Source organism: Aedes albopictus, chromosome 2, assembly GCF_035046485.1.
Source record: "Aedes albopictus strain Foshan chromosome 2, AalbF5, whole genome shotgun sequence".
NCBI lineage: Eukaryota > Metazoa > Arthropoda > Insecta > Diptera > Culicidae > Aedes > Aedes albopictus.
The window spans coordinates 216968951-216995023 of NC_085137.1; the positions used below are offsets into that span (position 1 = coordinate 216968951).

A 26073-nucleotide genomic window follows, 5' to 3' on the forward strand; every position below is an offset into this window, starting at 1 on the left:
GATTTAAATTCTTGTTCTTTCAGATGGCCCTTTGCTACTATTGTCAGAAGCGATAAGGAACGGGTTTACGTGCGGTTTCATTCTGAAGATTTCGAAACCAATGCAATTAATGAAATTAATTGCTTCAAAGATGGATACAAAGGACTGCTGGGTGATGCCAAGGAACGGATTTGGAAAGACGCTAACGACATCGTAAGTTTTTATTAAATCTGGGTAATTGGCTGGTGGTGAATTGCACGACTTTACCCTTTAAATTGATTACTCTTAATGGAAATAGGGGAGGTAATGCTATATTTGGCACCTTTATTTCTCTCTTCAGGGAGTGTTCCCTAAAACCTGTTAATCCTAAAATTGGCCTGAAAGCTTTCTGTTCGTTGATACACATTATAGTCAGGGTAGGAAAAACTTAAGCTTTGAATAACCTTTGACTTAACATAAAAATGTTCCCAAGGTAAATTATTGAAGACACATACACACACTTCTACACCACAGTTTTAGAACTTTATTGAACAATATTATCGTGATGCGGACTTTGACTTTTTAAAATACAAAATGAAGACAATACCCTTCTTAAATTTTTCCAATTGTTCTTATTTTCAAAAATGTTGTAAGATGATAAATGTGTAAATAATTTCCAAAAATAATAAAAATTTGATGTAATGTTGATGGGTTAATGTTTCCGTTTTGTTTTCCAGATAGCCAAACGACTGGATGCTGCCACGCGAGCCATCGAACCCAACCCGGATGTAGCCGTTGTCGTGCCGGATCAGGGCACCACGTTGTGGGTTGAAAAGTATCGCCCCAAACGCTACGTTGACCTTCTGTCGGATGAAACCACCAACCGGAGTCTGCTGGAGTGGCTCAAACTTTGGGATAAAGTAGTGTTTGGACGAGAACCGAAAGAGAAGAAAGATACGAAGCAATTGAACAGCTTCAACAAGAAAACCGGCCGTTTCGAGTCCAATGGAGGATGGAAGAAGAAGAATCGGTCTGCTTTAAATACGGATTTGGATGAACATGGACGTCCGATGCAGAAGGTGGCCCTGCTATGCGGTCCTCCCGGTTTGGGTAAAACTACATTGGCACACACAATTGCACGACATGCCGGCTATGTAGTGCGTGAAGTCAACGCTTCCGATGACCGCAGTCCGGAGGCATTCCGGGTAGCGTTGGAAAGCGGCACCCAGATGAAGTCAGTACTGAATGAGGATAAGAGGCCGAACTGCATTGTGCTGGATGAAATTGATGGTGCTCCAGTGGCCACAATTGACTTTCTGTTGAAGTTCATATCCGGGGCGGTTACGCAGAAGGGTGGCAAAAAAGGAAAAGGAGAAAAAGCGGACAAGTTCATTCTGAAGCGACCCATCATTTGTATTTGCAACGACATGTACGTTCCGGCACTGCGGCAGTTGAGGCAGGTTGCCTTTGTGGTTAACTTTCCACCCACGGAATGTGCGCGACTTGCCGAAAGGTACGTTTGGATAGATGTAGGTTCATGGAATTCATTAGCCAATTCAATTTGTTTATTCTGCCCATAACCGCATAACAGTAACATTCCACAAAAGTAGGAATTGGAGAAAATGGAACCCAAAGTTGCAACTTTGAATAGTATAGGAATGAATCGAAATTTTAAAAAAATTCTCAAAAATTTGTCATCAGTCGTATAGCAATCAAATTTTCTACAGCAGTTCCTGTATGCCGGGGGAATTGTCAAAAAATAAATCGAACCTCAGTATGATTGATGTCACGCTTTAAAGCCAATCTATTTTCCTAGTGTGACTGTTATGCGGTCACATTGCTCAATGAGACAAAATGACTTGGTATTTTTTCATAAATTCTAGAACAAACTTGATTTTTTTTATTCAGGTGATCGAAAGCACTTGTGATTTAATGATGATCCCCGATATTAACTCAATACCAGCAAAATATGCAAATGTTACAAATATGCAGTTATGGGCAGTATTGTTAGATGCAGGGATGGCATTCACCATTTGCAAAGAGTTACATTCACTTGCTACTATCTCAGTTCATAAGCATGCTATCAAAAAACAATGTATGGATAACTTTTACCTTGTAGTTTTATCTGAAAGTTTGCCGAATATCATAAGGGTCGCACACGCATGCTTAACTCGTGAGCGAGCTGTGAAAGCAACTCTCCACGCCGTGAATGTAATTTACATTCACGGCGTGGAGAGTTGCCTTCACAGCTCGCTCATGAGTTAAGCATGCGTGTGCGACCCTTATGATATTCGGCAAACTTTCAGATAAAACTACAAGGTAAAAGTTATCCATACATTGTTTTTTGATAGCATGCTTATGAACTGAGATAGTAGCAAGTGAATGTAACTCTTTGCAAATGGTGAATGCCATCCCTGGTTAGATGCATATAAATTGATTACTTGACACATAGTTATTCATTAGCTAGGACACATTCCACGCACTTCTACACCGCGGTTTTTGAACTTCGTTGAACGATATTTCAGTGATCCAGCTGTCGATTTTGATGCTTTTTGCACCAAAATGACGATAATTACTTATATCATTCGAATTTGTCATTTTTTTTTTGCGATGGTTACGTCCTTTTCTTGATATTTCTTGAAGTAAAAACTTCTAATTTGCATTTGCAAAGCACGAAATGAATCTTTCCCTCAAATCTGATCTTATGATATACTGGTTGGCTTGTATTTAACAACATAACCATTTTTGGAAGCAAAAGTTTGATTCTCATGCAAAACGTAACGCGTGGAACGTGTTGCCGTTCAGAGTTGAACGGAGTGGCTTAACTTCCCCCAACAGCGGTTAGGAGAAAAATGCTTAGACGTCGTATAATGGCTAGCAGATGGCTGCCAAACCCCTACTATAAATATGTGATGTTTAACAGATATTAGCTATTGATTGCGAAACTGAATTGATTTTTTTTTCTCCTTGCAGACTCCTATTGATCGCCAAACGGGAGAAAATCGAAACGGATCTAACGTCGATGTTGGCACTGGCCGACAAATCGGGCAACGACGTCCGATCGTGTTTATCCCTGTTGCAGTTCTACAGTTCCCTGAAGAAACCCATCCGGTTGACGGACGTCCTAAAGAGCACCGTCGGCCAGAAGGACCGTCACAAAGGCCTGTTCGGTATCTGGTCGGCTATATTTCAGGTATGTGAGCACTAGTTTATTACAATTTTATAATGAATCATTCATAGTTACTAAACTTATTTCATTCGGTTCACCGTTGCTGAGTGAAATTCCTCCACCGTCATACTGTACACCTGAAGTGGTGAAGGTGCCGTTTCGGGCTTCTTGATACGTGGGCGCCGTTCTTCTGTCTCGGTAGAACGGCTGACTTTCGTCTGAGTTCCTTGATTTTTTGGCAAGTACACTTGCGTATGCTTGACTTTGGCCGTCTGACTGGAGCTGGTACGTTTCATGCGTAGATTGGTCAGTTCGATCGCTTCCCGACGAAGATCCCAAATGTTCCACCGGTATTGGCGGTCGATGTTGGATGGTACCGGATGAAGCTCGGTTTGAATCTCTTGCTCGCACGTTACGGGAGCCTTGAGGCGAAACACTTCTCTGCTGTGCGAGTTGTAGGCCGTTTGAACTTTGTAGAAAATGTCCAGAAAGGCGATTAGCTGAATCTTCTTCCTAGCAAGGGTCACAATTTTGAAAATGTATCTGAAAACATTAAAAAAAAGAAAGTAATTAGGCTCAGTTATGGCTATAGTACCTCAAATTCGCCATAGTTGATTTTCAACCTTTAATGATGTTGGCACGGTAAAGGCTGGGTATGCTGCGCAATTCAGATCGCATTGTGATCCACTAGCCTCTGCCCAGCAACTCCTATCCCTACCTCCACGCGGTACCGGCCGGAAACTATGAGCAACCTTAGGGAAGATCGGGTAACCAACCCCGGTGGGACCTTTGGTCGTAGGCTGACAGGGAAGGGGGGGTTTGCTTCGGCAAACCTGAGCGTCTGTTCTCCAGGAGGAGCGGCTCACAACAGCGTCTGATCCCCATGTTAGGGGCGGCTGATCTACGTCCGAGTGCCAGGGAAGGACTCTAAGCTCAACTGTGCACTATGGTCCTCCGGAAAGTAGGGGGTTGGTGTCAGGCCCTACGAGCCAGCCGTAAAAACCCATTGTAACGGAAAATCAGCAACAGAATAATACGAACCGAGACCAACGGCAACGACCCCAGCGAACAAAAAGGACTTGCGATTGGAAACTCGGTACGTGGAACTGCCGATCTCTCAACTTCATTGGGAGCACCCGCATACTCGCCGATCTACTGAAGGACCGCGGGTTCGGCATCGTAGCGCTGCAGGAGGTGTGTTGGACAGGATCCATGGTGCGAACGTTTAGAGGTAATCATACCATCTACCAGAGCTGCGGCAACACACGCGAGCTGGGAACAGCTTTCATCGTGATGGGTGATATGCAGAGGCGCGTGATCGGTTGGTGGCCGATCGACGAAAGAATGTGCAGGTTGAGGATCAAGGGCCGATTCTTCAACTTCAGCATAATAAACGTGCACAGCCCACACTCCGGAAGTACTGATGATGACAAGGACGCATTTTACGCGCAGCTCGAACGCGAGTACGACCGCTGCCCAAGCCACGACGTCAAGATCATCATAGGAGATTTGAACGCTCAGGTAGGCCAGGAGGAGGAATTCAGACCGACGATTGGTAAGTTTAGCGCCCACCAGCAAACGAACGAAAACGGCCTACGACTCATTGATTTCGCCGCCTCCAAAAATATGGCCATACGTAGCACCTTTTTCCAACACAGCCTCCCTTATCGTTACACCTGGAGATCACCACAGCAGACGGAATCTCAAATCGACCACGTTCTGATTGACGGACGGCACTTCTCCGACATTATCGACGTCAGGACCTATCGTGGCGCCAACATCGACTCCGACCACTATCTGGTGATGGTCAAACTGCGCCCAAAACTCTCCGTCATCAACAATGTACGGTACCGGCGACCGCCACGGTACAACCTAGAGCGACTGAAGCAACCGGATGTCGCCTCAGCATACGCGCAGAATCTCGAAGCCGCGTTGCCAGACGAGGGCGAGCTCGATGAGGCCCCTCTAGAGGACTGCTGGAGTACAGTGAAAGCAGCCATCAACGACGCAGCCGAGAGCACCATCGGGTACGTGGAACGGAATCGACGGAACGAATGGTTCGACGAAGAGTGCAGAACGGTTTTGGAGGAGAAGAACGCAGCGAGGGCGGTAATGCTGCAGCAAGGGACACGACAGAACGTGGAACGTTACAAACAGAAGCGGAAACAGCAGACCCGCCTCTTTCGGGAGAAAAAGCGCCGCCTGGAAGAAGCGGAGTGTGAAGAAATGGAACTGCTGTGCCGTTCCCAAGAAACACGGAAGTTCTATCAGAAGCTCAACGCATCCCGCAGCGGCTTCGTGCCGCGAGCCGAAATATGCAGGGATAAAGACGGAGGCCTCTTGACGGACGGACGTGAGGTGATCGAAAGGTGGAAGCAGCACTTCGATCAGCACCTGAACGGCGTGGAGAACGTAGGCACGGGAGCCCACGGCAACGGAAGGAACGACGACGCCAGTGCAGCGGAGGACGGAAATGAACCAACTCCCACGCTGAGGGAAGTTAAGGATGCCATTCACCAGCTCAAAACCAACAAAGCAGCTGGTAAGGATGGTATCGCAGCTGAACTCATCAAGATGGGCCCAGAAAAGTTGGCCACCTGTCTGCATCGGCTGATAGTCAGGATCTGGGAAACCGAACAGCTACCGGAGGAGTGGAAGGAAGGGGTAATCTGCCCCATTCACAAGAAAGGCGACCATTTGGAATGTGAGAACTTCAGGGCGATCACTATTTTGAATGCTGCCTACAAAGTGCTATCCCAGATCATCTTCCGTCGTCTGTCACCTAAAACAAATGAGTTCGTGGGAAGTTATCAAGCCGGCTTCATCGACGGCCGGTCGACAACGGACCAGATCTTTACCGTACGGCAAATCCTCCAGAAATGCCGTGAATACCAGGTCCCAACGCACCACCTGTTCATCGACTTCAAAGCGGCATACGATAGTATCGACCGCGCAGAGCTATGGAGAATCATGGACGAAAACGGCTTTCCTGGGAAGCTGACTAGACTGATTAAAGCAACGATGGACGGTGTGAAAAACTGCGTAAGGGTTTCGGGTGAACTATCCAGTTCATTCGTATCTCGCCGGGGACTGCGACAAGGTGACGGACTCTCATGTCTACTCTTCAACATCGCGCTGGAAGGTGTGATGCGACGAGCCGGGCTCAACAGCCGGGGAACGATTTTCACAAAATCCGGTCAATTTGTGTGCTTTGCGGACGACATGGACATTATCGCTAGAACATTTGGAACGGTGGCAGAACTGTACACCCGCCTGAAACGCGAAGCAGCAAAGGTCGGACTGGTGGTGAATGCCTCAAAAACAAAGTACATGCTGGTAGGCGGAACCGAACACGACCGGATCCGTCTGGGTAGTAATGTTACGATAGACGGGGATACTTTCGAGGTGGTGGAGGAATTCGTCTACCTCGGATCCTTACTGACGGCTGACAACAACGTGAGCCGTGAAATTCGGAGGCGCATCATCAGCGGAAGTCGGGCCTACTACGGGCTCCAGAAGAAACTGCGGTCGAAAAAGATTCACCCACGCACCAAATGCACCATGTACAAAACGTTAATAAGACCGGTAATCCTCTACGGGCACGAGACATGGACCATGCTCGAGGAGGACCTACAAGCACTCGGAGTTTTCGAGCGACGCGTGCTAAGAACGATCTTCGGCGGTGTGCAGGAGAACGGTGTGTGGCGGAGAAGGATGAACCACGAGCTCGCTGCACTTTACGGCGAACCCAGCATCCAGAAGGTGGCCAAAGCCGGAAGGATACGGTGGGCAGGGCATGTTGCAAGAATGCCGGACAACAACCCTGCAAAGCTGGTGTTTGCAACGGATCCGGTTGGCACAAGAAGACGTGGAGCGCAGAGAGCACGATGGGCGGACCAGGTGGAGCGTGACTTGGCGAGCATTGGGCGCGACCGAGGATGGAGAGCGGCAGCCACAAACCGAGTATTGTGGCGTACTATTGTTGATTATGTCTTGTCTTAATGATGTTGAACAAATAAATGTATGTATGTATGATGTTAATCAACAAGAAGAAAAATGGTGAACAACAGATCACGTTCACAAAAGACGATTGCAATCATTCAAACTTCACAATTTGCTCAAATTATGATAGAAGTAAATCATTTTCCTTAGCTTTTCGGCTTCCTTGCACCCTATTTCGCCATAGTGTACCAGTTATGGCTAATCCCATAAGGAATGCATGTAAATAGTGCGTAGTGGAACCCAAATTAACAAATGTGTCCATAATTGGTATAGGGCTCCTCCTTGGGCTTGGATTATATCTTCCAGGAAGCTTTGATTTTGGGCCTGTGGCCTATGTGCTTTGCAGTAATGATTGGTGTTAAGACACCGCAAATCGGCATATCCGATACAACGAGCGGTTGGCGTTCGAATAGTAAAATACGAGCTAATGTATATCTGCAGTCAAAGGAAAACCAAAACAAAGTAAAACACATACCTAAATAGGAAAAAGAGAAAAGATTCTGTAAGCAAAATAGATGGTCATTGATATTTGTATCGGATTAATTGTGAATTTGGGGACCGATAGAAGTACAGTTAAGTCAGAAGTTCAGTGTGTAGGAGGGAAAGTTTACCATTTCTTGTAAGTAATTAGCATATGGTTGAAGATTGTGTTATTGTGTATAGCTTTAGGTAACTTAAAATAAAAATGTTTCAGTTTGAGTTGCTGTGAAAAACGCTGCTTCAGGAATGTGGTATCTATCCGAACAATTGGAGTAGCTGAATGTATGAGCAATGGCAAAGAGTTCTGTAAAAATCATTTATTCAAGTCATCTGATAAGAGTTATACTGATCATGTTGCTGCCTAGTATATCGAACATTTTTCGAAGTCATTTATGTGTCGGGAAAATATAATTCCAAGTTGGTGAGAATATTACAAACTGAGGGAGGGTAATAGGCCCAGTCAGACCCCTGAGTGGGCAATGTGGGTTAGTGTGTGGGAATGCCATTGAGGGTTTGTAATATTCTCCGAGGCTTTCGAAATCCAACAGGGCGCGTCCCCGGGTTGCGGATAGGGGGAAAAGGGAGATTTTTCGCATTTGTACTGTAATCAGCTAATGTGATATTATCTTCTATGGTGTTGTAGTGCGAATGAATGATCTCTTTCTATGGGAATTCGAATCTTGTAATGTATTGTTTATTAACTTCAATTTTCTATGCTTGACAAGGTTTTGGAGACAGACATGAGATGAGAGAATTGCCTAATAGGAAAGTCACATCAGCAAAGCTTTTACATATGCAAATGCTATCCATGGGGTCATGTCTAGCATTTAATATGTATGGCAATGACTGATTCTTACCTAGTAGGGGTACTACAAGACCACGCGGACAATTCGATTAAAGGCTTAATCGGAAATAATATATTTTCCGGAACTGAAACGACATTTTGTCCGGGGTGACTGGCGAGTCGGAGAGGGTAGGAGTGTCCGTTTGTTATAATTGACAAAATAAACAATCGGGCGCTCTTGATTTCTGTGACTTTCTTGGCATTTTGTGGATTTTTGTTTTGTTTTGGAAGATGTGCGATTCACTATTGAGCCTTAAAATTATTTTGCATATGAATAGCATTGATACCATCAAGTATGTACCAACACCCTAGCCCCACACCGAAATACCCCTTTCCTATCCTATGGCGTTCATGTGGTCAGCAAAAACTATTCAACCATTAGCCCTCCTTATCATCGGCTTTGGACTGACTTGCGCTCTCATTGCCCCACCAAATGCTGCAAAATGAAAATGAAATTTTTTCTCAACTTTAAATTAAATGTCGGACAAAAATATCAGCCATGCCGTGTTTTCTGCTAAGCTGAGCATGTATTCTCTAGGTTAGATATAACGGTAAATGGCAATATTAGGGCGCGACAGATCATCTCTGAGAAATAGCGATAAACTGTATGCAAAGCTGCACACTATCAAAGAATAGTAATATAAAGAATGCCCACCCCTATGACGATCGGAGAGACACTTCAGTAGCGCTATCAGGTGATCCACTGCACTGTTTTAGACTGGGTCAACAAAGTCGATTTTTCGGAACAAAACTTTTTAGCGTCCAAAGCAACTGTGCAAAATTTGGGAACGATTGGTTGCTTCCCCGTTTTCCGCATTGCGATTGAAATTTGTATGGAGTTTAGTATGGGAAAACGTGCTTTTTTTGCATTTTTCTCATACATTGAATTTTTTCGTCTAAATCGATCTTACTGATGACGTTAAAGTATAGCCTAGGATATGCCGAAAAACTTTGCCGAAGATCGCAAAGTGATCCGACACTTGTAAAAAAAAAATATAACGTACAGATTGCCCGGTAGTGCTTAACATTTAACATGTAAAGGAATAACATGAATAATAGAATCTTAATTTTTAGCTTAAGTTTACAAGCGAATAACACAAGCGTCGGATCACTTTGCGGTCTTCAGCAAAGTTTTTCGGCACATCCTATGCTATACTTTAACGTCATTAGTTACATGGTATAGCCCATAGAAAATAGCCCGTTTTGTTTTACTTCAGACAAGGCTTCATAGTTGTGCCACAAGAAATCTTACCCAACTTCATCTTACTGCAAAAGCTTGTGAAAGGTCAAACGCAATAATGTTTACATTGAACAAGCTGTGTGGTTGCGCCAACAGGTTCTTCGTCACAGCTTGTAGCTGAAAGAATGTTCTTTGAATAGCTATGAAGCGCTGCTGTTTTGTGTATTCGGCAACATTACAAAACGTACCTACTGTATAAAAGCAGCTGTTTTATTGGTTGGAACTTTTATTGGATTTGCATATCTTCTGGCAAATCTTCCGGTAAATCTTCCGGATTTGGATTGAAGTGCTATACAAGCAACCCAAATAATGTCCGTGTAGTTGCCGGCTTAGAATAGCACTACGGACCACCTGTTCCGGGGGTAAAAGTCCACCAAACAGGTAACAGGTGTCAGGCGACCCGTGCTGATGGATGAATGGTTGAGGGGGTTTAAAACATACTCGATCTTTAACAGAGCCCGTAGCGTGGGTAAGATCACCTTTTTGGGTTGTGTTGCGGCGAAAGATCTACCAAACCGAACCCTAGTCCTAATAGGCTCCTAAAGGCCTATCTCAATTTCTGCATAATTCGATCAAGCATTGGTAAAGCCCATAAAATATATTTTCAAAAATTTTAATAATTTTTACAACACTCCTTGTTTAGCACTCAATTTTGGGTAAATTTTGTTTACACGGAGAAACGAAAGTACCCAAAAGTGAGTTCATCCCACCCAACTTCGAGGTTGCGTGCGGGAAGCCAATTTTGAGTTGATAGAGTCGATGTTGAGGTAGGTAGTTTGCATTTAGGCGTATACGGACAAAGTACCTAGCGTCGAAGTTCTTTTTACTCAACCCTCAGTTAAATTTACTCAACTTTCGGTACTATGTCACTAACTCAATTTTGGCTTCCCGCATCGAACTCTCAAAGTTAGGTTGTTTTGCTATTCACTCTTTGACAACAATAAAGAGAGCGAATGAAAGAGGATGCAAAAAAGAACTCAAAAGTGAGTTTAAAAATACTCAAATTTGAGTTTTCTTGTTTTTCAGTGTACCGTGTATGTCAAACAGGAACATTTGTTGTCAAAAGTGAGCCAATGTGGTGTCTTTTGCAACCCGCCGTTTCACTTTCGTTACGTCAAGGTTGACCTCGAATGTCAAACAAAACTTGCTCATCATTATTTTATTTTCGAGTTTATTAACTATTCTGTTATTGTTCAAGTTCGAAAAAAATACCATTGAGATCAGAAAACCAAGCTCTTTCGTGTTATGCACCAAAAGCGCGAAAATATTTTTCATTTTAGGACCCTATTGCTTCCAGCTAGTGGAGCAGCACATTTGAGTAATCAAAGGAAAACACTTTGGTCCTTATTACATTTCACACCTTGTTGAAAGTAATAGGTCTCGGTTTTAGGTGTGGCTGAGATGGATCTTGAAACAAGGAAAAATGGGTTAGTATTCCTAATCTTTTATTCGATGTTCACTGGTTTGAAACAGAAAGGACTAGGGTTCCGATGCATGGGCAATATCGGTATCATTTTTTGACGTTCTCGTTAAGGGATCCGATTATGACTGAAAAAGGAGCGTTTTAAAAGCGGAACCTATCAATCAGAATCCTTCCTTACGATTAAGTTGAAAATGACTACTGTAACAAAACCGAATACTTTATATTTTCTCAATGGCTATAAAGTAATACGACATGCACTATACCAAGAACACGGGGTATACAACAATAGATCAAATATTGGTCGCAGTGGTTATGTCCCGAACAGAGAAAAAAAAACCCAAATAATTTCACAGCACATTCATCTTTGTATAACTGTAAAGTATTTGTGTAGTAGCTATATATCTCGCTTGAAGTTTGTTTTGACAATAATGTTTACATCCGAGGTGGAAGCAGCACTTCGATCAGCACCTGAACGGCGTGGACAACGTAGGCACGGGAGCCCACGGCAACGGAAGAAACGACGACGCCAGTGCAGCGGAGGACGGAAATGAACCAACTCCCACCCTGAGGGAAGTTAAGGATGCCATTCACCAGCTCAAAACCAGCAAAGCAGCTGGTAAGCATGGTATCGCAGCTGAACTCATCAAGATGGGCCCATAAAAGTTGGCCACCTGTCTGCATCGGCTGATAGTCAGGATCTGGGAAACCGAACAGCTACCGGAGGAGTGGAAGGAAGGGGTAATCTGCCCCATTCACAAGAAAGGCGACCATTTGGAATGTGAGAACTTCAGGGCGATCACTATTTTGAATGCTGCCTACAAAGTGCTATCCCAGATCATCTTCCGTCGTCTGTCACCTAAAACGAATGAGTTTGTGGGAAGTTATCAGGCTGGCTTCATCGACGGCCGGTCGACAACGGACCAGATCTTCACCGTACGGCAAATCCTCCAGAAATGCCGTGAGTACCAGGTGCCAACGCATCACCTGTTCATCGACTTCAAAGCGGCATACGACAGTATCGACCGCACAGAGCTATGGAGAATCATGGACGAAAACGGCTTTCCTGGGAAGCTGACTAGACTGATTAAAGCAACGATGGATGGTGTGCAAAACTGCGTAAGGGTTTCGGGTGAACTATCCGGTTCATTCGAATCTCGCCGGGGACTGCGACAAGGTGACGGACTCTCATGCCTACTCTTCAACATCGCTCTGGAAGGTGTGATGCGACGAGCCGGGCTCAACAGCCGGGGAACGATTTTCACAAAATCCGGTCCATTTGTGTGCTTTGCGGACGACATGGACATTATCGCTAGAACATTTGGAACGGTGGCAGAGCTGTACACCCGCCTGAAACGCGAAGCAGCAAAGGTCGGACTGGTGGTGAATGCCTCAAAAATAAAGTACATGCTGATAGGCGGAACCGAACACGACTGGATCCGTCTGGGTATTAATGTTACGATAGACGGGGATACTTTCGAGGTGGTGGAGGAATTCGTCTACCTCGGATCCTTACTGACGGCTGACAACAACGTGAGCCGTGAAATTCGGAGGCGCATCATCAGCGGAAGTCGGGCATACTACGGGCTCCAGAAGAAACCGCGGTCGAAAAAGATTCACCCACGCACCAAATGTACCATGTACAAAACGCTAATAAGACCGGTGATCCTCTACGGGCACGAGACATGGACCATGCTCGAGGAGGACCTACAAGCACTCGGAGATTTTGAGCGACGCGTGCTAAGAACGATATTCGGCGGTGTGCAGGAGAACGGTGTGTGGCGGAGAAGGATGAACCACGAGCTCGCTGCACTTTACGGCGAACCCAGCATCCAAAAGGTGGCCAAAGCCGGAAGGTTACGGTGGGCAGGGCATGTTGTAAGAATGCAGGACAACAACCCTGCAAAGTTGGTGTTTGCAACTGATCCGGTTGGCACAAGAAGGCGTGGAGCGCAGAGAGCACGATGGGCGGACCAGGTGGAGCGTGACTTGGCGAGCATTGGGCGCGACCGAGGATGGAGAGCGGCAGCCACAAACCGAGTATTGTGGCGTACTATTGTTGATTATGTCTTGTCTTAATGATGTTGAACAAATAAATGTATGTATGTATGTTTACATCCGACAAGCCATGTTGGTATGGTCCACTGCACAAATTTATGCTGGCCTGCTTACTCTCACAAACCTGCCTGCTGACACCGCTCAAACCTCATATTTCGTGTGAGTGTAAGCAGGCCAGCATAAATTAGTGCAGTGATCCATAGGTCACTGCATGAAATTCTCTCCTTCTCCTTCACTCTAACAGAAATTTTGTAAACAACAAGGCCACGAAACGTCAAAATCCCATAGAAAATCAAAACAGTGCAGTGCCCTATACCAACAATTTCTTTATTACACACTCAGGCAAATAAACCTAAGATTATCATAAGGTTCAACTTATGAAATGGCCTTTAAGGCCCCTTAGCGTGTCATCGCAAAATGGCTTCTTCAAAATCATTGACCGCAATCAACTTTACACAACATTGCACCAATACATATTTGTAAAAAATCGACACTTATCTTATTTTATAAAATAATCAATTTCACGCGAGATATTCGGCATAAAAATGTATTCACACTACTTCAAATACAAGCCTCTTTCCAAGTAATCACGATTACTAAGCATTAGTTCACTCGAAAGTAGAATTTTTTAACGATTTGTTTCGACCGCACTAAACTGTGGTTGGCGGTGTTTACCACCCACCGCAGTACCAACGATGACGACGACAGCGCGGTGATGTCTTTTGGCGCGCACAATCATCGATCATTGCACGCAGTGATGTCGATCCTGCTGGCCAAAGCATCAATGAAAATGATCGAAATCAATAAAAAAATCCAGTCAAACACATTGGTTATGCGTCATAAAATCAAAAATAATTTGTGGGGTGATTATTTTTAAACTTTTTTAATACAATTGTTAGTGAAATAAGCAAAGCATTATAATTTACGGAATCTTCACCAGGCGGTCCGCCAGCACTGCTGTTGCAGCAAACATAAACAGTGAGAGAGTGTACCAAAATAATTCGATCATTTCTAGCTTGTTACATAAAAAATCTAACATTTTTCGTGATATCTGGATATATTTCCTTGTTATTCATTGAAGTAGAGTAGTTTACTGCTTGAGTTGCTTTCAAATGATTCATATTCTCGAAATGTTTACATTGGAAGTACCGAGACAAAGAGGTGCTATTTTTGTTTGTTTGTTTATGGAATTGGTATAGAAAGGCTACACAACTACTATTGTGCTTGATGATTGTTTGGAATAAGAATCAAATAAGAAGAGCAAAATTTGAGCTGACACGCTAAGGGGCCTTAAACAATTCATAACGACTAGATTGAATTTCATAAGGTCGGTTTATGACGCAGAATCGATTCACTGTTTGGCTTTTATACACATTTAGCAAGACAATATTCTCAAGCGTCGATAGCCGCGTGGGTTGGGCACGAGCTCAGTGATCTCAACGTTCATGGATCGATTCCAGTCTGCATCATTTTACGATTTTTCTGCTCTTTTCATAAGTTTATCTTATGTAATTAGGTCATAATAAGCATGTTCAATTTTCATAAGGTATTCTTATGGCATCCATACTTTACACTTATGGCTAAATTTCATAAGGTATTTTGATGAATTTCGGTAGTTTACTTCGCTGAGTGCAGCTTCTAGCTGTAATGATATCGCATAGCGGCTTTCTAAGCGCTGCTGGTTTGTGAATTTGTCAGTAGTACAAACTGTACTGTATAATAGCAGCTATTTTGTTACTGGGGACTCCTATTCGATTTGTTCAAGTTTTCACATTTTCCGGGAAATCTCCCGGAGTTTTCATACAATTTACTATTGGGAAAATCACTTTTTCAAAGAAAAATCGCCACAGGTTGCCCCTTAACTCCTAAAAATAAATCGATGAATGATTTCTGTTGGAAATTTTACGAGGAACCAACCCTTCGAAGACCACAAAGCGATCGAAGCATGTGAAAAAAACTGTTATTGACTGAAAACCGGATAACATGGCAACGCTGTTCAACATGTAAAGAATAACAATAAATAATAAATTCTCGGCATTTTCTCGATCGGGGTAAGTCTTTTCCACGAACTTCGCATCGCTTTGCGGTCTTCGGAGGTCTGATTTCTCGTGAAATTTTCTACAGAACTCATTCATCGACTTATTTTTAGGGATCAAGGGGTGACCCCGAGCGATTTTTCTTTGAAGTAGTAAATTTTCCCCATAGTAAATCATATGAAAAACTAAGAATGGCGGGCTCTTAAATATAGTTATTCCGATCGGACTGAAATTTTGCACAGTTGATATGGGACCAAAATGGAACTCAAAAAGTATACAGGAGCTGGAGTTTTCCCATTTTTTGATTTTCCCATGTAAACCATGTCCCAGGCTTGGTCCCAGGCTTATAGATATTTTGTTTACCCATGATTGGAAATCGCTCTCAATTGTAATTGCCAACTTACATGTCAGGATCTTCATCGAAGAAGACGGCTGCCTCAGGAATATTGAACGCATAGAAGTCCTTCTGGTGTTGACACACTCCCATGTCGGTATTGCCTGGCATCAGCACCCCATTGGCCTCGGCCAAATGCCACACGCAAAACTTCAACAGCTCAACCTGCAATGAATTACAAATTGTTTTAGGTTTCGTGATACCTGAATATAGCCATTTGCTTCCAAACCATACCTTCATTCCGGGCGTATATGTGACAACTTCACATGCATTCTCAACGCTCATGAGCAGTCGCTTTCCTTTAGTTTTGTTCAACCGGTCGATATCGGTATGGATCTGGCATTCACCCAGCAAACGGTACGCTAAATCATCGAAGCTCAGACACCGCTCGGTCAGATTTGTCAACGTATTGCTGATCTGATTGATTTCCGAAAGTAAGTAGATGTAGTTTTGAAACTGCAGCCAGATGCGGGTCAGTTCCGAAAATTTGGGCTGAATAATTGAATTGAGTTGAAATGAAATGCTAGAAATTTGTTTGATAATATGGATGAACATACAAATACTCTATCCGTTGGGATGGCCGTCCGATACTGGACCGATTCATGGATTTTGATGAGCTTGCTGTTGTACTCCTGATTGCAGGTGTCGATGTTGAATTTGATCAAAGCCAACTCATCAATCAGCTTTCGGGTGTATACTTCATGCTGACGATACATCACTAGGAGATCTTTGAGATTATCCAAATCATCCGCCGAGATATTCTCCGGTAGAAGTGTGACTATTGTACGATTTCGCAAGTCGTACGCAATCGAAGAATTCAAAGCGCTGGTGAGCAGGTTTACTTTGTCCATTATTTCGCATAGGGTTATTTGAAGGATGGATTTAGTTGAATCGTGAGACTGGTCTAGAACTCTGGGAACTGTTGAGTATAAGAGTATATTTCAAGTTCAAGAAATGTTATACTATATACTTGAATTTTTTTTTGATTTCATTGACTAAAGAATAGGGTGGTGTACATAAAAAAAAATGAATTTCAATTAGAAATGTTCCCGATTATGGGTCTATATACAAACTCCACTAATCTATGAAATGCGTAAGAATTGCGTTAATAAATTTGTCTTATTATGTTTCAATTTGACTAAATGCTACTGTTGTTTCCAAAGTAATGTTTAATGAAAATTGTGTAAAATTGTGTAAACATTGGATTCTTTATGAAATTCTCACAAAACTCTTAAGCAATAGATTCCTTCCAGAATCCGCTCGAGGTTTTGTTTTTGCAGAGCCCTTATGGTTTTTTTTCCATAATTCTAGAAGGATTCATTCCAAAATCCTAGAAGCAGGCACGGGAAAATTCATTCACTCACATTCATCTTGCCAACTGCGCTCTTTGTTTTGATTGCTTTGTATCGTTCGCTCACGGTTGGATCAAACCGTTCCAATGAACTCCACCGAGTCTCAATACAAACGAACTGCAGAAAGAAAGATTGCATAAAGAGAATGGCACCGAAGCAATTGAATCATGTCGATCGTGGTTCTTCGGTTGGGCCGTGATTCAATGATTCTTTACGCGAACGTTCACACACGAATCAAATTTTAGATTCAGTGTGAATGAAAGATTGCATTCGCGTGGTTGTTATGACAATATTATTTTGCGGGTTTGGTGCGTTTTCTTAATTTATTGCTAGATGGGAAGGTAAAACATGTCTATTCGTGTTATATTTTCTTGGTCGTGCGAGGGCAAAGGGGGAAAATGCGTTGACCTTGGCGGTGACATTGTGCAGATGGTGCGGCGCGGAAACGGTTGATTCGGTAAAATATATCTACTAATGTACCATGTATCATGATGAGATGTGATAGCTTTCTATCAGAAAATATTTCTACATACGGTATACCATACTTGAATGCATGCATGTCTACCGCGCCGCCGGGACATTGATGAGGATCAAACTCGCCGATTTGTGCCTCATTTGCCTGAACGATAAATATTTGACCACTTTTGACAAATACATTGCGGCTTTTTCTTTGATTTGTTTTTTGAGAGTGACAAATATTTTTGTTTGCCCTGTACTCCTTGGCCAAAATGTAACTGTCAAAATTAGTGAAATAGTGAAATCTTTGGTTAACATTAAAAACATAAATAAACCAGAGTAATAATTCTCCGATCTATTAAAACACGGTACAATATAGCGGTAGTATTTTCTTTCCTTTGTCAAGTGATATTGATGGTATGTAAACTTGATAATTTATTGCCCTTTTCCAGTTATATTATAATATTGTTTTCCTAAATCAGAAATTAGCTCATCTTTGCTATAAGCCCAAATAAATAATGTACGTTTGGCGATGTTATTCACATGCACTAGTAAAATTGCCTGATTTCAAATTACGTGGAAATCTATAGACCCTTTAATATTTACCATCGATACTAGTTAATTTCCTAATTAGTTAAAACATGCAATTGCTTAATACCCCCAACAAACGGGATAGATAAAACTAGCACCATCAGCATCACCAGCAGTACGACGAACGAAACGAAAGAATCGCCGCGATTGAAGGAATGCATTCACGTGTGATCCTTTCAAGACATTCGCCTTGCGATTGCAGTCCCGTACCGAATGAGTCAACGGGTGAACGTGAACAACGATGAACGCTGCCATAATTTTCGTGTATTTGCTTTTTCCCCTTCATTCGCCCGAGTGCGTAACACACTATGTACAGGATTGCTGGGATTGTGTTTCGTTCCGCGAGAATGTTTGTGAGAGAGCTCAAAATGAATGAATCGTGAACGATTATTTCCATGCCTGCCTAGAAGAATTCTTTTCAGAATCCTAGATGATTTTTTTTCCAGAGTAATGGAAGAATTCTTTATAAAATCCTGGAAGGAGTCCTTTTAGAATTCTGGAAGTATTCTTTCTAGAATCCTGGAAGCATTCTTTCTAGAATCCTGGAAGGATTCTTTCCAGAATTCTGGAAGGATTCTTTCCAGAATTCTGGAAGGATTCTTTCCAGAATCCTGGAAGGATTCTCTCCTGAATCCTGGAAGAATTCTCTTCAGAGTCCTGGAAGGATTCTCTCCAGAATCCTGGAAGGATTCTCTCCAGAATCCTGGAAGCCCAAGTAACAATCAGCATGCCTTGAAGGTTTATTCATGTTTTATCCTGGTTTTATACGAGCATGTCAAAAAGCTAGTTGTTCTAAATTAGTTTTATGTGGTAGTTTTTTACTTTGAACCTTTGGCGTTCCATAAAACTATCATATAACTTTTGCTATAAACATCTTCAATTAAAGACTTGCAAGTAGACATGAATTGGTTTTATCACTTATTATATACCATTTCAATAAAACTTGCATTTGCGGTTGTTGTCGGAGAGATTTTTTTGTAAACAAATACACAAAACTGTTAGGCAATGCATAAAACCAACAAAAGATTTCGTGGCCGTAAAACCAAAAAAAAAAATGCTGTGATAAAACCGCTAATTCTATCATGAGCACAGTTATGACTACCTCAGGAGGGTTAGCCCTATTGGAGGAATCATCAGGAACACAGAGTTTTATCAGAAAAATATGTCGCCTAGCCGGGATAATTCATGTAAATACAGAAAAAATATTACTTAATTTTATGATTTCACGTACAGCTTAAGATCAAATTAAACCATACAACACGTTTCCGTCATTTTATTTTGTCAGAAAAATTACATAACGTCTTTTAAACTCCGCTGTGTTGAAAAAACCTTTTTTGCACCCAATTCCACCGAGTAAATTAAATGCATTTAACTTCCAAATTATGCATAGTTTGTGTGGCGCACTTAGTTTTTGTCATTATCACAGTCACATTCACCACAAATTTTCCGTGGCATGTCTCCTGACACGTATTAAATAGGAAAACAAATCTGAATTCCATATCTGCATCTTTCCAATTGATGGCTGATAAACAACCAAGCATAATTTATTCTGACGATCGAACATTGAGAGTGAAAAATAATCAAAACAATTATTTGACAATTCAGAAGATGGTTTTATTTAGAAGTTTGATAAAACTATGATACAACCCGAAATCCTAAACCGGTTTGCATACGAAGTCTTGTAGACCCTAATAAGACTGGGCCAACTAGCCAGAACGTGGGCTTATTGAGGCATACAAGAACTCGAGAGCATTTTCAAGTCGGCATCAATGGTTTTATGTTTAGGATTTTTGAATCGCTAAAAAACTTTTATAAAATTAAAATTGTTACTTGAGAGGATTCTCTCCAAAATCCTGGAAGGATTCTCTCCAGAATCCTGGAAGGATTCTCTCCAGAATCCTGGAAGGATTCTCTCCAGAATCCTGGAAGGATTCTCTCCAGAATCCTGGAAGGATTCTCTCCAGAATCCTGGAAGGATTCTCTCCAGAATCCTGGAAGGATTCTCTCCAGAATCCTGGAAGGATTCTCTCCAGAATCCTGGAAGGATTCTCTCCAGAATCCTGGAAGGATTCTCTCCAGAATCCTGGAAGGATTCTCTCCAGAATCCTGGAAGGATTCTCTCCAGAATTCTGGAAGGATTCTCTCCAGAATCCTGGAAAGATTCTCTTCAGAATCCTGGAAGGATTCTCTCCAGAATCCTGGAAGGATTCTCTCCAGAATCCTGGAAGGATTCTCTCCAGAATCCTGGAAGGATTCTCTCCAGAATCCTGGAAGGATTCTCTCCAGAATCCTGGAAGGATTCTCTCCAGAATCCTGGAAGGATTCTCTCCAGAATCCTGGAAGGATTCTCTCCAGAATCCTGGAAGGATTCTCTCCAGAATCCTGGAAGGATTCTCTCCAGAATCCTGGAAGGATTCTCTCCAGAATCCTGGAAGGATTCTCTCCAGAATCCTGGAAGGATTCTCTCCAGAATCCTGGGAGGATTCTCTCCAGAATCCTGGAAGGATTCTCTCCAGAATCCTGGAAGGATTCTCTCCAGAATCCTGGAAGGATTCTCTCCAGAATCCTGGAAGGATTCTCTCCAGAATCCTGGAAGGATTCTCTCCAGAATCCTGGAAGGATTCTCTCCAGAATCCTGGAAGGATTCTCTCCAGAATCCTGGAAGGATTCTCTCCAGAATCCTGGAAGGATTCTCTCCAGATTCCTGGAAGGATTCTCTCCAGAATCCTGGAAGGATTCTCTCCAGAATCCTGGAAGGATTCTCTCCAGAATCCTGGAAGGATTCTCTCCAGAATCCTGGAAGGATTCTCTCCAGAATCCTGGAAGGATTCTCTCCAGAATCCTGGAAGGATTCTCTCCAGAATCCTGGAAGGATTCTCTCCAGAATCCTGGAAGGATTCTCTCCAGAATCCTGGAAGGATTCTCTCCAGAATCCTGGAAGGATTCTCTCCAGAATCCTGGAAGGATTCTCTCCAGAATCCTGGAAGGATTCTCTCCAGAATCCTGGAAGGATTCTCTCCAGAATCCTGGAAGGATTCTCTCCAGAATCCTGGAAGGATTCTCTCCAGAATCCTGGAAGGATTCTCTCCAGAATCCTGGAAGGATTCTCTCCAGAATCCTGGAAGGATTCTCTCCAGAATCCTGGAAGGATTCTCTCCAGAATCCTGGAAGGATTCTCTCCAGAATCCTGGAAGGATTCTCTCCAGAATCCTGGAAGGATTCTCTCCAGAATCCTGGAAGGATTCTCTCCAGAATCCTGGAAGGATTCTCTCCAGAATCCTGGAAGGATTCTCTCCAGAATCCTGGAAGGATTCTCTCCAGAATCCTGGAAGGATTCTCTCCAGAATCCTGGAAGGATTCTCTCCAGAATCCTGGAAGGATTCTCTCCAGAATCCTGGAAGGATTCTTTCCAGAATCCTGGAAGGATTCTCTCCAGAATCCTGGAAGGATTCTTTCCAGAATCCTGGAAGGATTCTTTCCAGAATCCTGGAAGGATTCTCTCCAGAATCCTGGAAGGATTCTCTCCAGAATCCTGGAAGGATTCTCTCCAGAATCCTGGAAGGATTCTCTCCAGAATCCTGGAAGGATTCTCTCCAGAATCCTGGAAGGATTCTCTCCAGAATCCTGGAAGGATTCTCTCCAGAATCCTGGAAGGATTCTCTCCAGAATCCTGGAAGGATTCTCTCCAGAATCCTGGAAGGATTCTCTCCAGAATCCTGGAAGGATTCTCTCCAGAATCCTGGAAGGATTCTCTCCAGAATCCTGGAAGGATTCTCTCCAGAATCCTGGAAGGATTCTCTCCAGAATCCTGGAAGGATTCTCTCCAGAATCCTGGAAGGATTCTCTCCAGAATCCTGGAAGGATTCTCTCCAGAATCCTGGAAGGATTCTCTCCAGAATCCTGGAAGGATTCTCTCCAGAATCCTGGAAGGATTCTCTCCAGAATCCTGGAAGGATTCTCTCCAGAATCCTGGAAGGATTCTCTCCAGAATCCTGGAAGGATTCTCTCCAGAATCCTGGAAGGATTCTCTCCAGAATCCTGGAAGGATTCTCTCCAGAATCCTGGAAGGATTCTCTCCAGAATCCTGGAAGGATTCTCTCCAGAATCCTGGAAGGATTCTCTCCAGAATCCTGGAAGGATTCTCTCCAGAATCCTGGAAGGATTCTCTCCAGAATCCTGGAAGGATTCTCTCCAGAATCCTGGAAGGATTCTCTCCAGAATCCTGGAAGGATTCTCTCCAGAATCCTGGAAGGATTCTCTCCAGAATCCTGGAAGGATTCTCTCCAGAATCCTGGAAGGATTCTCTCCAGAATCCTGGAAGGATTCTCTCCAGAATCCTGGAAGGATTCTCTCCAGAATCCTGGAAGGATTCTCTCCAGAATCCTGGAAGGATTCTCTCCAGAATCCTGGAAGGATTCTCTCCAGAATCCTGGAAGGATTCTCTCCAGAATCCTGGAAGGATTCTCTCCAGAATCCTGGAAGGATTCTCTCCAGAATCCTGGAAGGATTCTCTCCAGAATCCTGGAAGGATTCTCTCCAGAATCCTGGAAGGATTCTCTCCAGAATCCTGGAAGGATTCTCTCCAGAATCCTGGAAGGATTCTCTCCAGAATCCTGGAAGGATTCTCTCCAGAATCCTGGAAGGATTCTCTCCAGAATCCTGGAAGGATTCTCTCCAGAATCCTGGAAGGATTCTCTCCAGAATCCTGGAAGGATTCTCTCCAGAATCCTGGAAGGATTCTCTCCAGAATCCTGGAAGGATTCTCTCCAGAATCCTGGAAGGATTCTCTCCAGAATCCTGGAAGGATTCTCTCCAGAATCCTGGAAGGATTCTCTCCAGAATCCTGGAAGGATTCTCTCCAGAATCCTGGAAGGATTCTCTCCAGAATCCTGGAAGGATTCTCTCCAGAATTCTGGAAGGATTCTCTCCAGAATTCTGGAAGGATTCTTTCCAGAATCCTGGAAGGATTCTTTCCAGAATCCTGGAAGGATTCTTTCCAGAATCCTGGAAGGATTCTTTCCAGAATCCTGGAAGGATTCTTTCCAGAATCCTGGAAGGATTCTTTCCAGAATCCTGGAAGGATTCTTTCCAGAATCCTGGAAGGATTCTTTCCAGAATCCTGGAAGGATTCTTTCCAGAATCCTGGAAGGATTCTTTCCAGAATCCTGGAAGGATTCTTTCCAGAATCCTGGAAGGATTCTTTCCAGAATCCTGGAAGGATTCTTTCCAGAATCCTGGAAGGATTCTTTCCAGAATCCTGGAAGGATTCTTTCCAGAATCCTGGAAGGATTCTCTCCAGAATCCTGGAAGGATTCTTTCCAGAATCCTGGAAGGATTCTTTCCAGAATCCTGGAAGGATTCTTTCCAGAATCCTGGAAGGATTCTTTCCAGAATCCTGGAAGGATTCTTTCCAGAATCCTGGAAGGATTCTTTCCAGAATCCTGGAAGGATTCTTTCCAGAATCCTGGAAGGATTCTTTCCAGAATCCTGGAAGGATTCTTTCCAGAATCCTGGAAGGATTCTTTCCAGAATCCTGGAAGGATTCTTTCCAGAATCCTGGAAGGATTCTTTCCAGAATCCTGGAAGGATTCTTTCCAGAATCCTGGAAGGATTCTTTCCAGAATCCTGGAAGGATTCTTTCCAGAATCCTGGAAGGATTCTTTCCAGAATCCTGGAAGGATTCTTTCCAGAATCCTGGAAGGATTCTTTCCAGAATCCTGGAAGGATTCTTTCCAGAATCCTGGAAGGATTCTTTCCAGAATCCTGGAAGGATTCTTTCCAGAATCCTGGAAGGATTTTCTCCAGAATCCTGGAAGGATTCCCTCCAGAATCCTGGAAGAATTCTCTCCAGAATCCTGGAAGGATTCTTTCCAGAATTCTGGAAGGATACTTTCTACAATCCTGGAAGGATACTTTCTACAATCCTGGAAGGATACTTTCCACTATCAATGCATCCAAAACATTAGATAATTAGATTTCATAAGTAGTTCCTAAATATGTTACTAAAAGCAACGTATTCTTAAGATGTGTGAGTAATCGGTCAGACGCAATTAAAAAAGCCAAATCCCAATCTGATTAGGGTAAATGTATCAATAGTGGTGCTATTAGTAGCTCCTTGTAGTAAAATAATTGAATAAAATTAATAATACCACAAAATAAAAAGACTGAAAACGTTTATCGATAGTTTTTCACTTAAATTTGCTAGGAAAAATGTAAAAATCACTGTTTATTTAAGTTTTGGCTAATAAATCACTTGCACCAACTATAGGTACATGGTTCCTATTATGGAGGTAAAATTTAATATTGGTTCCTATAGTGGCGCATTCCATTGAATTCATATGAGACCCACCACTATAGGAACACTACCACCACTATAGATGCAAAGGAGCGAAATAATTAAGGAAAATAATTGTTTAAAATACGGTTTTCGGCAAATCCTGAACACAAAACTGAATTAATGTTATTGTTTAGGTATGATGCATCTATTAAAAATGTCATTTGCAAGCTTTTTGGTCGAAATAGTGCTAAATTGGCACTACCACTACTATTGGTACTACCTCCACTAAGGGAGCTTTTACCCTAAAAATGATAAAATACTTCGTCCTCCAAACACTTACGATCCGACATTCCATTGGTGGAATTCCCAGCATGTTTGTTAAAAATGCGAATCCCACAGACAATTTCCCGTATGTCCTTCAGGGCCAAAAGTCGGTCCTTCCGGTCCAGGGTAACGAACTTGGCTTTATCGCTGCGGGACATAACCGAGTTCAATGCCTTCATGGTTTCGCCAATGACGTCCTTGTTGTCCGGGTTACCCAACCCCATGTGCAGCACGATGTCGACGATAATTTTGTTGAATATTTCCTCCTGTTCGTCCTTGGTGATGACGTCGTTTTCGGTGATTTCCTTCAGCAAATGCGCCGTTTTGAGCTGCAGATTTCTCATATGCTTGTCCACTACTTCATCCCGGTTGAAGAAGTTTTCCAGGAAATATAGCTGCATTTTCAGAGTAACCAATGCCGGAGAACGGTCTTCTGCAATTAGTCGAAAAAGTTATCATATTGAATGAATGAAAAAATAGTTGGAACCTTGTAGCATACCTGACAATCGTTGTACACATTCCTCCACAAAATCGTCGTGATTCCGGCGGTCGGCACTCAGCGTTTCCATATAAATTTCAAATTGCGGATCCAAACTGACGAGATTCATGACGAACGTAACCAAATGTTTATCATAGCGAATATTTTTTCGTTCGCATTGTTTTACGATCTCGTAGAACAGCGGTTTGAGATTTGCGTTCGGTTCTAGCAGATAGGTTTTCAGATGGTTCGATGTCATGATAAATGGTAGAAATGCAACTTCACTGAAAGGCTATTGGCGTCGGAATGCAAGGCACGGCAAAACCTAAACATTAAGTTTTTGTTTATTTTCTCCCCCTCGACTGTTAGGGCGGTTGCTACAGGTTACTACCCGGGCAGACGAGAATATCTAAATCATATCTCAAATCGAACAATTTTTGCTATCATAGCTCGATGTGATTTTGATGTGTTATTTAAAAATTGAATGAATATCGCACGAATAACTAAACGTGATATGATATCAGTTTTGTTCTTGTCAAAATATCTGAAAATTTCTACATAAGAATTTTGCTCTTCTGCACGAAACGGAACACATACACCCATAGAGATGGCTCAATGTTAGTGAAATGCCATGTGCCCCTTTCTGAGCTGTGGTGCTCTGAGCTGAGATGTTCTCATTCCGATGATATTCATAACTGTGAGCGACAGATAAGTGTTAAGCATCGCAGCCTGTGAGTTCTAAGATCGTTTTGATCTTGTAATATCTTATCGAGCTATTATCGAGCAATTCACCATACTAGATTTTGCTATTATTTCTGATCTTTTACCTCTTATCTTAGTAATTCACTCTAATGAATATGCTATTCATTAGATTTTTCCTCCTACTCGGGTATGCATTGCTGCATTTTTTTCTAGTTATGTACCGTAGAGGGCCCATGTTCTGCGCATCTAAGACTTTTTCAATTTCAATCAGCTGTAACAAATTCCAAATCGA

At 42.8% G+C, this 26073-nt stretch overlaps 2 protein-coding genes across 2 annotated transcripts in view; one reads left to right on the plus strand and one right to left on the minus strand.

The window, feature by feature from the left end:
* LOC109419982 (chromosome transmission fidelity protein 18 homolog) overlaps window positions 1–26073 on the plus strand; it is a 60205-nt gene that overhangs the window by 860 nt on the left and 33272 nt on the right. Inside the window, exons 3-5 of the mRNA XM_029855314.2 lie at window positions 24–192; window positions 696–1471; window positions 2932–3151. Coding sequence (XP_029711174.2) covers window positions 24–192; window positions 696–1471; window positions 2932–3151 — 1165 coding nt within the window. The remainder of the gene's footprint in view (window positions 1–23; window positions 193–695; window positions 1472–2931; window positions 3152–26073) is intronic.
* On the minus strand, window positions 3159–25452 carry LOC109419991 (cilia- and flagella-associated protein 206). Its single transcript, XM_019694284.3, has 6 exons — window positions 25101–25452; window positions 24618–25034; window positions 16159–16520; window positions 15836–16093; window positions 15612–15766; window positions 3159–3670 (listed from the first exon to the last, which is right to left on the minus strand). The coding sequence occupies exons 1-6, from the start codon at window positions 25336–25338 to the stop codon at window positions 3208–3210; spliced, it is 1893 nt and encodes a 630-aa protein (XP_019549829.3). The 5' UTR covers window positions 25339–25452; the 3' UTR covers window positions 3159–3207.